This window comes from Rhinatrema bivittatum, chromosome 9 (assembly GCF_901001135.1).
Source record: "Rhinatrema bivittatum chromosome 9, aRhiBiv1.1, whole genome shotgun sequence".
Lineage (NCBI taxonomy): Eukaryota > Metazoa > Chordata > Amphibia > Gymnophiona > Rhinatrematidae > Rhinatrema > Rhinatrema bivittatum.
Genome location: NC_042623.1, coordinates 12,339,691 through 12,352,568, shown reverse-complemented (window position 1 = coordinate 12,352,568; position 12,878 = coordinate 12,339,691). Strand labels below are relative to the sequence as shown.

Sequence of the window (12,878 nt, the reverse complement as noted above, 5' to 3'; positions counted from 1 at the left end):
AAAACCAAAACGTGCCCCCGTCCTTGCGCCTGGTGTTTCAGAAGATTAGACTTGAGGTGTGCATGCTGTCAGGTTCGGTTGTACGTCTCTGTGCCCGGAGTGTTGAAAATGTGCTTTTTTTTTTTTTTTGTTTGCTTGTTTCAACTCACAGTCTGGTGCAGTGCTGGAGTGCATGCAGTGCAGTGGTCGTTGGTGTGAAAATGAATTGCTTTTATTACGTAAGGCACTAATGAACAAGTGCAATTTCTTTTCTCTATTGTTGGGTTTTTTGTAAAGTTGCTCAAATGCTCTCAGGTATGGCGGCCCTGAACGGGGGACTGGGCGCGACGGGCTTGACGAACGGCACGGCCGGCACCATGGATGCCCTGACCCAGGCCTACTCAGGAATTCAGCAGTACGCCGCCGCAGCACTGCCAACGTTGTACAGTCAGAGCCTGCTACAGCAGCAGAGCGCAGCGGGCAGCCAGAAAGAAGGTAAGAATCAGAGGTGGCACTCAAGCTCCAAAAAGCAGTCACTTCCCATGCCCTGCAACATTTCCCGCTCAGACACACACACACACACACCCGCTTTAGTTAAAAGGGGTTTGTTCTTTTTGTTTCCTATCATTCCTTCCTAAAAAAAAATCTCTTGCTGCAATACGTCTGAAAGGACCTGCCTTTTCTCTCCTGCCCAGGCTTCAGCTGAAGGTCTCTGAAATGTTATGTAGGGTCCTTGCACCTGCTGGCCCCAGTGTGCTGATGCGAGAGTGTCTGGCCCAGGCTCCTCGCTGCCAGGGAATGTTTTCAGGTTTAAGGTTTCACCGAACGCTGTAGGGTCAGGCAGGCCCTGCGGGTTGGAGGCAGTGGTGCAACACTGGGTTGCAGGTCTTATTCTTGTCGCAGTCAGCAGAGTCACAGGCACTCGGGCCTGAGGAGGAGGAGGAAGGAGAGCTTCTCACTGCGGAAGTTGTTAAACCCCCGCCTCATCCATAAACACACACACACGTGCGCGTGGGCGCTGGAGGCTCCTCTACCAGCCCTCGACCTAGGGACTTGGAATGACCATTACTGTGACCCAGGGGGAGAGAGACAGTAAAATGCAAAGATAAATAAAGAGGAAAAACAGAGGGAGGAGTTAAAAAAAAAAAGGTAAATCTCCATCATTGTAATAAGGCCTTACAAGTCTCGTGGTTTTATGTACCCGTGTGACAAGGGACAGTCGCCCTCCTGACACAGGTAGGGTCTCCAACTAGCTTCTCTCTTAGCTCTGGCATCATCCCTGATTTGGACCCAAACCGTCGTAGCTTCAGATTCCAGCCTCCTCAGTTGTAAGATAGACCCTGGCACTGGAGGACGCACGGTTCACAGCATCGACTCCAGTTTATCAGTTTGTGCATCAAGCATTTACCGGTACTTTATCCTGAAGGAACCAAACTGCTGTGGTGTGTGTGATGAGCTTTGCCGCTGCAGGCTTTAATGTTCTGTAGACGACGTTATTCAATGGAGCCAGGGTTTTGAATGGGAACCTTCATGCAAACAAAATGATTTTGCTCCTTGTGAGATTTCACCTTTATCCTGCGTTTGTTTTTTTGACTTGGCAGCCTTCCTTCTGTTTCATGGGCTTCCAACCAATTTGTAATTGCCCTAACCCTAACCACACAAGCTGCTTTTAGTTACAGGAGATTTAAGCCTTCGTTTGTTGCCATCCGGGGATTTTTTTTTTTTCTTCTTTTCTGGCCTGCAGCCTGAGCAGGCCAGTTTGGTGTCACAATTTTGCACTGGAGGGAGGGGCAGATGCCGGGTTTGAGACTCAAAGCTTGATCTCTCACATAATCTGCTTGCAGCACTGCACCCGGGACAGTCTCCACGCGCTGGGCAGCTTCTCAGTGGACTGTTCCTGCTTAATGTGGAAATCTGGATGCTGCAAACCAAGGGGCTCTTCGGCAGTTTCTCTTTCCTGATTGTGAGCCTGAAGTCAAAGCAAATAAGTAATTTTTGTGCCAAGACTGGAAAATGCATCTCAGGAAGTTAGCATAAAAGAATAAGTTAATCTGATATTAATTATACCCCGCTGAACCTTGAGTTGCGCTCTGTCGCTGCTCCTTATCCTGCAGCTGGTGGTATTTATTTATTTGAAATAATTGTTACTCATGCAACAAGTAACCTGCTCAAAGTGAGGTGCAGTCCACATCTCCAGAGTAAGAGTTCTGCCTCTCTCTCTTTCATAAGCTCCCGCACAAAGGTTGCCACCTTGTTGGGTACCCTTATGGCATTGGAGGGTTCATATAAAAGAGAATTTCCTGAAGGATAAATATCATATAACCTGCATTTAACCTGCTCCACGGGAGAACAGGCCACCTGGCTGCTTATAACGGAGAAAAACATTAAACGAGGCTTCACCAATGGTAGGGAGAGATGGAAGAGCAGTAGATGATGCATTGTAGATGGCCGTCGATGTACTAGAGCGAAAGAGTGCGTGCATGCACAGAGAGAAATGATAGAAAAGCCCACAAGTGTGGTGTGAAGAGCAGGGGAGACGACTGAGAACAACAGAGAGAGAGAGCGCGTGTCAGATTCTGCAGCTTATCTTTCAGCGATTTAGAGAGGAGGCAGAGAGAAATGTTCCACCCAAAACAAAAGGAGTCCGTTTTCCAGAACGCACACCCCCCCAGTCCGCACACACGCCTGCATCTGGAATTTCAAAGCACGGCCCTTTCAGAATCCTCACGTCCTCCATGACATGTCCTGAACATTTGGTGTGGATTGAATGCCAAACACAGAGACATGTTTGTATTGATGATCTTAAGGTGGCCAAGCAGGTGGATAAAGCAATAGTAAAAGCCAGAAAGCTGCTTGGCTGCATAGGGAAGGGTCAACAGAAAAAGGGAGGTGATGTTGCCCCTGTATAGGTCCCTGGTGAGACCTCACTTGGATACTGTGTACAGTTCTGGAGATCGCACCTTCAAAAGGATATAAACAGGATGGAGTCACTCCAGAGGGAGGCTACTAAAATGGTCAGTGGCCTTCGTTCTAAAGCATATGGGGCTGGACTTAAAGATCTAAACATGTACACCCTAGAGGAAAGGGGAGATAGGGGAGATATGATAGAGACATTCAAATATCTCAAAGGTTTCCATGCACAGGAGGCAAACATCTTTAAATGGAACAGAGGCTCTAGAATGAGGGGTCATAGGATGAGGGTTAAAGGAGGTAGACTCAGCAGTAGTCTTAAGAAATATTTCTTTACAGATAGACTGGTGGATGCATGGAACGGCCTCCCAGTGAACGTGGTGGAGACAAATACGCATCTGAATTCAAGAAATCATGGGGAAAAATACAGGGAATCTGTGAGGGAGTGGTAGTGATTGTAAAGCTGAATTACTAGATAAGCCATATCTTTTTCTGCCATCATTTTTGTATAGCAATCTCATAAGCATTCTTCCTTATGGTAAGTAGGCTAGAAATGGTCATTTCTCATTGATTCTCAACACTGATCCTTCTTTATACGCTTCCTAAAATGTCAGCTTTTAGGGTATCCTCAGTAAGTATTCATGAGATGCATTTGTATATCTTTGGTCTAAAAAAGGTTCATTTGCATATTTTAAGTAGCCTGAAAACTCAACTTGTTAGGGAGCCATGATAACCAGAGTTGAAAACCACTAGCTTGTCTGAAACAGAGCAATCATAGTCGTTACAGAAGTGAATATCCTGTTAAAACGGGCATCTCCCCTTTTTTGATCCACTGATAAATATCGGGGTGAATGAACCTTATTTATTCATTTTGCCAGTGTTCTTCCAGCATAACTACAGGTCCAAACTCTTTGTGGCACACAGAGGCCCTTCGTCACTGGTATGGGAGCAGGCCTTGGTGTCAACCAGTAAGCAAACTGGAAGAGCCCATACGGCAGGCATTATTGATCTTTCCTTTCATGAGAGATGCAGTAGGTCCGTGAAACACGTTCGGTTGCATTAGTTCTTAGCATCCCAAAAAGAGGTGCACAGCTTGAGTCATCAATCACTACTCAGAGCAAGCAGAAAAAGATATTCAGTGTCCAGTGAGACAAGAACCGGTTCTCATTCTTGTGTGAGAGAGCATGTATCGTCCGCAGGGTTTTCGAGCTCTCTGATTCTGAATTCCAGAAGCCAGGTCCCGACTTCCCAGGAAGTCTGCTCTAATTGCATCCTAAAAAGGCCTTCCTTCTCCTCCTCCAGTTATCGCTGCCAAAATTACACATGCAGATGAAAATGCCAGCCAAATAATTTAGAGCCAGAGCTGAATGTCGCAGAGAGAGGGGAAATTGGTTCTGCATATTCCACTCCGTCCTCAATAGCTTCAACCTGTCTCCCTAGACTGCCCAAGAGCCTGTATCATTCTCAGCCATATGTGAATATTTACTCTCACTATAGTAATTTCAGGTCTATTTTTTCTTTCCTCCAAAGGGCCGGAGGGTGCAAACCTCTTTATTTACCACCTCCCCCAGGAGTTTGGCGACCAGGACATCCTGCAAATGTTCATGCCCTTTGGAAACGTGATCTCTGCTAAAGTTTTCATCGACAAACAGACCAACCTGAGCAAGTGCTTTGGTATGTAAATGTAATATATACGCATATGTATAGATAATATGATAGGCATTCATCTCTGTGGAAATAGGTTTTAATTGTCTACACAGACAATGGGTCAAAGAGATAATAGGAGACAAAATTCAGGAACCTGACAGCCAGCTGTGGCAAAGTAAATGAGCCTAATTATAGCCTGTGTGAAGGGGAAGGCCAGCTACTCTGCCATTTACAGGCCTGTAGTAGGAATACTAAATTACCCTCTATTGTGCATGTGAACCTGTACGTTTAACCCATTATTTCTAGGATTTTTGGAAATCAGACTTGGCTGCATGCCCTCAAACTGATGCATGACCAGAAACTGTTTGTAGGTGCAGATGAATATGTTAGGCTGTGTTATCAACACACTTAATACGTTGGGAGAATAAAATGAAGTGGTAAATCCATGACCTTTCCAGGTTATCTCTGCAGGGGGTGGTCCTCTGATAGCTCGCAGGCAGGGATTTGCATTGCAGTTCTCTCCTCGGACGAAACAGAACTCAGTCGCACTGTGTCCACAAAGCAGGCAGACGTCCAAGGACTCCCATGGTAGCCACAGCAAGTCTCAGTCTGACAGAAGATTGCCGCCGAAATGGTGCGGGGACCTGTGGCAAAAGATCCACCCAGAAAGGCCTAAGGAGCTGAGAAGGAGAGTGGGGGTGTGAGAGAAACATTCAGACATCTGCCACAGACTTCGAAGAGCAGCTAAAATAAAGGGGGTCATGATATGGAGCTGAAGAGTGTTTGTTCAACTGTGGAATGGTCTAGCGAGTAGATCAACTTTTTGGGCCTTATTAACAATTTCTTTAAACAGTAGTAATGAATCCGATTGAAGGGCGGCCTCGCTTTTGCACATGCAAAATTCACTATTTTGTTATTAAAATCTGCAAATTTTGCATTAAAAGTTGCAGAAAGTTGTTATGTTTAACTTTCTACTGTGCAGAGGTTGTGTCATATTCATTTAAACAGGGGGTGCCTAAACTTTTGCATGCAACTGTATGTTCTTGCTGATTTGGGGGGCATGGAAACTTTATTCCAGTTACTAGATAAGATGTCTGCAAAACATATATGAATATAAATAATAAGAAAAAAAAAAACAAGAGTCAATTTTAAAATTCTAACTTATTGCATAAAACACTGCTTTAAAAATACTTAAAAAAAAAAAACCAGCATTGAGCTTATATAGGAATAGCATTAGTGACCACAGCTTTCTGAGTGAATGAACAAGAACAGTTCTGTAGGTGGGTGCCCTGGTTTTAATCTTGCACATAGATGTGTAATTGCTTCAGGGCTGAAAAAGAAAACCTAGAACCTTATCCAGACCACATAAGATCACATATAGTATCTTCTAGAATGAAAAACCAGTGTCACTCATATCACCTTTTAGATCACTGCACCTCATAATCTTTATTAAGGGGTAGATTTTAAAAAATAGCGCGATCGCGTACTTTTGTTCGTGCACCAGGCACAAACAAAAGTACGCTGGATTTTATAAGATACGCGCGTAGCTTATAAAATCCGGGATCGGCGCGCGCAAGGCTGCCGATTTTGGGCAGCCTGCGCGCGCCGAGCCACGCAGCCTGCCTCCGTTCCCTCCCTTCCCCTACCTAACACACCCCCCCGGCCCTATCTAAAACCCCCCACCTTTATCCATGGATTTACGCCTACCGGAGGCAGACGTAAATCCGCGCGCGCCAGCAGGCTGCTGGCGCGCCAAGACCCGACCCGGGGGCTGTTCCGGAGGGCGCGGCCACGCCCCCGACACGCCCCTTTTAAAAAGCCCTGGGACTTACGTGCGTCCCGGGGCTCTGCGTGCGCCGGCGGCCTATGCAAAATAGGCGCGCCGGCGCGCAAGGGCCCTGCTCGCGTAAATCCGGCCGGATTTATGCGGGCAGGGCATTTAAAATCCGCCCGTAAGTATAAATCTTGCTTGATAAAACGAGCCTTCGTTTTTCTGAATGTAACCATTCTTTCGCTATACCATCACACCACAAACGGGAAATGTCTGTTTCTCGCTCACTCCACAGTTTGTGGCAAGTTACAGAAAACACTCAAAATTTAAAACAAAACAAGGAGAGCCAGATACTGTTGACCACCAACTCATAAAGCTTGTTGAAAGAGAAAAGTTTTCAATTTTTTTTTTTAATTACTTATGGCATTCTGTTAATCGAAGATTAATCGGATTAATCCGATTAATCGGATGTGCATTCCACAAAGTGGATCCAGCTATCGAGTAAGTCCTTCTCAAGCCTCACAAAAAATGACCTGGCTTATGAGAAGGAATCTCCAGTTGACCTTGATTGCTAGAACGAAAAGCACAAGTCAGACAATAAATTTTTAATGCCGAGGCAATTATTGAACTCCAAATTATATTATCCTGGTAAAGATTTCTCGCCATGAAATTTGAGGGCAGGAAGTGAATCGGAGATGCTTTGGCATGAGTATAATCATTTACAATCTTTTAAATCTTGTCTTAATCAAGAGAGCCCTGCCTGGTAGTACATTGCTGGATTTATGGGCAGGGTTTACAGTCGGAACTTTTCAGTCCAGCTGTAGCAGAGAACAGTCAAATATTGCAATTTGTTTTTCATGCACCATTAGCATATCATTACGAGAGTTCTCCCTGTTTAATTGAAAACCAGTCTTTTCCTACGCAAGAAAAGGGTATAAAATTAAGCAATTCCGTGTTTCTTGAGACACAGTAACATTCAAAGGCCTGGATTTATCAAAATGCACTAAATATCGCATGCGTGTTTTATGGTAATAGGCAGTTTATCGCAATTTGCGCTAATACCTGTGCGGCAAATTGCGATAACTTTTTCGCACTTTATTTATTTATTTTTATTTATTTTTAATTTTTATATACCGAAGTTCTTGTATCAGATACAAATCACTCCGGTTTACATAAAACAGTGAGATGCCCAAACGGGAGGGGCTTTACATATAACTATAAGACAACGGGCTTTACATATAACGATAAAACTATAATAACAACGTACAACTGGAACATGGTAAAGAGATAGTTACAAGAGAAGGAAAACTTTTGATATCAATATCATATAATAGTGATAAATAACAATGAGTATGGTAGATTTGAAAATAAGCTAAAATAAATAAAGGTAAATAAAATAAATAAATAAACTTTGAGATAAGAGCCAGAATTGTGGTATTTCCTACATACAACCACTGATGTTTACTATCAGGGCCACTGAGGAGAGAGAGCCTAGCCTAGCCATAATGCCCTAACACTAGATAGGTATTTATATCTCTATGGGAGGCCCACTGTTGCGTCCGTCGGTCTCAGATGGCTTCGCCCAACATGCCTCACTTTAATTTCAGCCTTCTCCACCAGCATCGGGAGAATGGCGTCCGTAGCGTCTCCTTGCCGCACCCTCCGGCGTCCCTGGAGCTGCTTTGGCGCGGCGTCCCGCCATGTTGACCTGAGGCTTCCTAGGGCGCGCGCGCACGCCTCACATCTTTTAGCAGTGTTGGCGCGATCCTCGGGGGCGTCCCCTTCGAGTGACGTCACTGCTCAGACTACAAAAGGTTGACCATTTGCTGACTCTCTCTGAGTTAGCAACGGATTGGATTCGTTCCGGTCTGAAGCTGCTCTGCCGCTTCTGCTGCTGCTGGAAGCTATCTTCACCCTCCGGGGTTCTACTAACTTGGGTACCCGCTCCTCGGGGGCCCTTTGCTTATTTCCAGGTGCCTATCCTGTATCCAGGTACTCGATCCTTGAGGGCCTGTGTGTCTATCCTGGTGCCTGCTACCAATTCTTCAACCTGCTGGAACACCACCTCTCAGCTACAGAGAGAGTGAGTTCTACTTCTCCCAGTCTGTTCATCTACAGCTCCTCGTTGTCTATCTGCATCCGGCCCTACACCACCATTGTGGAACGGGACTCCTCTGCCGAGGATCACAGACTGTTGCTACCTATCCTCTCTCTACTGCTTATTGGGAACTCTACTCAGCTACAAGGGAGTGTGTAATAACATCTGCCAGTCTGTCTCTCCTACAGCGCCTCACTGGATATCTGCATCGGGACCTTATACCACCATTGTGGGACGGGTCTCCTCCGCCGAGGATCACAGACTGTTGCTATCTAATCCACTCTCTACTGCCACCTCTGGTGAACCATACAAGCTGCATAATAAAGATATATTCTCTGTGTTTGTGCATCTGAGTCTAGCCTGGTGCTACAGTTCCCTACGGGGCTCCTCCCCGTGGAGACACTATCACTGTTGCCCCTAAGAATCCACCAAACACTTCGATATCATAACACCCACCTAGTAACTGGAGGTGAGGTTTAGGTATTAGTGTAGGGGTTAGGGGCCATTTTGACATTCAAAGTGAGACATACGAACAGAACAATGCTCTCTTGTGAAGATTTGATGACCTTCAGAGTGAGGAAACTCACTCAAAGATGAGATTTGTGCAGTGTTCTCTCAATCTAGCTTGATGTTACCCAGGTAAAGAGTCCATCAAGCTAGGTTGAGAGAACATTGCACAAATCTCATCTTTGGGTGAGTTTCCTCACTCCGAAGATCATCAAATCTTCACAAGAGACCACTGTTCTGTTCGTACGTCTCACTTTGAATGTTAAAGTGGCCCCTAACCCCTACACTAATACCTAAACCTCACCTCCAGTTACTAGGTGGGTCTCCCATAGAGATATAAATACCTATCTAGTGTTAGGGCATTATGGCTAGTCTCTCTCTCTCTCTCTCTCTGGATAGCTAGGCTGGTGCTCCGGGAGCTTCAAAACTACTAAAACCAGCAATTGAGAACACATCGCAAAATGCGATAAAGCCTTAACGCAACCTATCGCACAGCTTAACGCTACCGAAAAAGGTGTAGCTACAATCGGCGTTAAAGCCGTGCGATAGGGCTTTGCAAAACGGTAAATCCAGCCCGCTCCCGCCCCTAACTCCTCCTCTTTCGGATTTGCATCGCACCATATGTTATGGTGCGATGCACCATAACATATGGTGCGATGCACCATATGTTATGGTGCATCGCCCTTAACGCATGCGTTAAGGGCGCTTTTCGCATGCGATAAGCCCTTAACGCATGCGAAAATGCCTTATAGCATTTTGATAAATGACCCTAAAAGTAGGATGTATCAGCTGCTGTAAATACCTTGGTCCACGGTATGTTGTTATCAAGACTATACAGTATAGGTACTGGTGGGGAGTTCTTGCTTGTTTCAAGTCTGATCTTACTGACCGGTGTCAACAGGTGAAGTGGACCTCCAAGAATTCTAACTGCTTTCCATTACTAACTGGGGAACCTGAAGGGTTGTCTTTATCAGCTGCGCTAGTCAACATCTGACTGAGCCCAACGTTGGAGAAAGTGATGGTGGTTCAATTGAATGAGTTGCTGCTGGATAATGATTTTTTACACTCTAACCAGCGTGACTTTTGTACGAGTCATAGCACTGAGACTTTGTTAGTCTTGGTTATGGAGTTTTTGTTAAGAGAAATTGCTAAAGGCGCAGCCGTGTTGGCAGTTTTTCTGGCCGTATCGGCCTCCCTTGGATAGGGTTTGCCGTACAGTTCTGCTGGATAGAATGTGGAGTTGTGGCTTATGTGGTGAAGTGATTGCCTAGTTGGAATCATTTTTCAGAAAGGAAGCAGGAGGTAAGGATTACAAATCACTCTTCAGGTTGGCATGTATTAAATCCAGGAGGTCCACGGGGTTCAGTTTTATCTCTGACTCTTTTCTAATATTTATTTACACCCCCTTTGTTTCAGTTACTGAAAATTAAGGCATGTTTTTTTTAAATATTTGCGGACAATATTAAGTTGCTAGATCCTGTTTTATAGACTGTTTATATGATAGAAATAAATGGATGTGCGCCAATAAGCTGATTCCAGCAAAAGCAGAGGCAGTCTCATTTTCAAAGTTTGCTCAGCCTAGTATTTTGTCGTTATTTTAAACAAGGTCCCTATTGCTCTTAAAGATTCAGTTTGAAATTTGGGTTTCATCTTTGATGAAAGCCTTTCCCTGAAGACTAAAACCAATAATGTATTGAGATCAGGGGTTTTTAAAGTGAGGATACTGAGGCATTGCCTAGGGATGATTTTCATACATTAACATCCTTGGTTTATTGAAATTCTGTATATATGGGCCTTCCAAAGATCCATTTGAAGGCCCGTCAAGTGTTGCAAAACTCGATGACTCAACTTGTTTTGAGGGGAGACCTACCTTGGGAAGTTGTTATCCATTGAGCAGAGGGTAAAATTTAAGATCTGGTAATTGGTTTATAAATCTATAATTGGAATGGCCGCCTCCTATTTGGCCAATTTCTTTGTTAGTTATCTACCCACTTCTATGCTTCAGTCTGCTAATTAGGGCTTTTGGTGCTGATTTGACTGAGACTCTGTGCTGGGCATCCTCTGTTATTCGTCCAGCTTTATCTGTTTCTGATTTAGCAGGTTTTCAAAAACCACTTAAAGCATTTCTTTTTCAGGAGGCTTTTTTTTTATCTTCTAATTTTAAAGATATTGTGTTAATGCTTTGAATGTTTACTATATATTTTATCAATACGTTTTTGCTTTGTGATGTATTCAGTATATCTTTATAAATGTTTTATTGTAATCAGCCCAGTACAGTTCTGCTGTGGGTAGAATAGAAATATTTTAAATGAATGTATACATTGCTCTTGGTCCTAGATTTACACTGTAGGCTGTGCAGGGGTATTGCTAGGTATTTCAAAGATCTGGCGCAGAGGCCCATAGATTCTGTCCTTTTAATCCTTTCCACTGCCAGCTTAATAAAATACTTCTGAGGACTTCGGCTTCTTTGTTTTATATTCCTCACGGCTTTGCTAGACCGACTTCCTTCCTGTTTTTTACAGACAGGGATTGGACACTTGAGGACTGGGGGGGGGGGAGGGGAGAGGCACCTGATCCTCCCCTCATTTGTACTCATGAATCAACATGAAACACCATAAGAATGACTGAGCACAATCTGCATGCACGCCATTAATTGTGTATACACGTGTATTATAGGTAATGATAGAAAGTCTCGGGGGCACTCCATGAAGTTAGCAAGTAGCACATTTAAAACTAATCGGAGAAAAACATTTTTTACTCAATGCACAATTAAGCTTTGGAATTTGGTGCCAGAGGATGTGGTTAGTGCACTTAGTGTAACTGGATTTAAACAAGGTTTGGATAAGTTCATGGAGGAGAAGTCCATTATCTGCTATTAATCAAGTTGATATAGGGATTAGCTGCTGCTATTACTGGCATCAGTAGCATGGGATATACTTAGTGTATGGGATCCTGCCAGGTTCTTGTGGCCTGGTTTGGCCACTGTTGGAAACAGGATGCTGGGATTGATGAAACCTCGGTCTGACCCAGTATGGCAATTTTTTATATTCTTATGTAGGTACACTGCTCTTTTTTTTCCAAATGTTACAAAAATATTATTATCTCTTCTTAAGTTGCACTGACAGCTAGCTGGCCGAGGGACCCAGGCACAGTATAGCATATATTCACTTTCATATAGCCTTTGAATTACAATATTGTAAAGATTTAAAAAAATAGTGCTGCTTTAATTTGATGCTGAAAACAAATAGACAATGAATCCTCTGAAAAAAATGAAATACAATACAATATAGTAAATCTTCCATATCAAAACCTCACTATCTACCAGCTCTCAAATAGTATCAATCATACCTATGAAAAGGCAATAGTAGGCCCTAATATACCTCCTGTTAGGAAAATAGAACAAGCCAAGCTGCTATAGATCCCTACACAAAAACTGCACAGTGATTATCAGCCCAGTTCACAGAACACAGCTAGCCAGTCAGGTTTTCAGGATATTCACAATGAATATTCATGCAAGGGTTTTACATACTGTGGAAGCAATGCATGTAAATCTCTCTCATGCATATTCATTTGGATATCCTGAAAACCTGATTGGCTAGGTGTGTCCGGAGGACTGGGTTGAGAACCTCATGCAGAATACAGATAAACCCTCACCAATCCTAGACTAAAGAGACCATAAAATATAAATAGAAACATGCAAACTTAACTTGAAACTGCAACAAGCCAGACTTTGAATGCCACGCAACAATGGAAAAAAAGAAACATTATCATTGCTTATAAAACAATAAAATCAAGAAATATAAAGCATTATAATAGTAAAACCATACTCATAGAATAAATATTTCTAAATAGCTGACAAAAGGAATATCCATTAATTAAAAACTCATATAAAATTTTGTAAAAATTTAACAAACACCAATAAAATATTTCAAAACTGCAGACACAATAAATAATCACCAATAATTA

At 43.5% G+C, this 12,878-nt stretch overlaps 1 protein-coding gene across 19 annotated transcripts in view; it reads left to right on the top strand.

Annotated features, from left to right (window-relative positions):
* Positions 1–12,878, top strand: part of CELF2 (CUGBP Elav-like family member 2) — a 653,507-nt gene that overhangs the window by 620,920 nt on the left and 19,709 nt on the right. For 8 of the 19 annotated variants that reach the window (XM_029616663.1, XM_029616667.1, XM_029616660.1 and 5 more), the window contains 2 exons: positions 277–474; positions 4,396–4,563. In XM_029616663.1, the coding sequence (XP_029472523.1) occupies positions 277–474; positions 4,396–4,563 (366 nt within the window). The remainder of the gene's footprint in view (positions 1–276; positions 475–4,395; positions 4,564–12,878) is intronic. The other 11 variants (XM_029616671.1, XM_029616674.1, XM_029616675.1 and 8 more) reach the window with 3 other exon arrangements.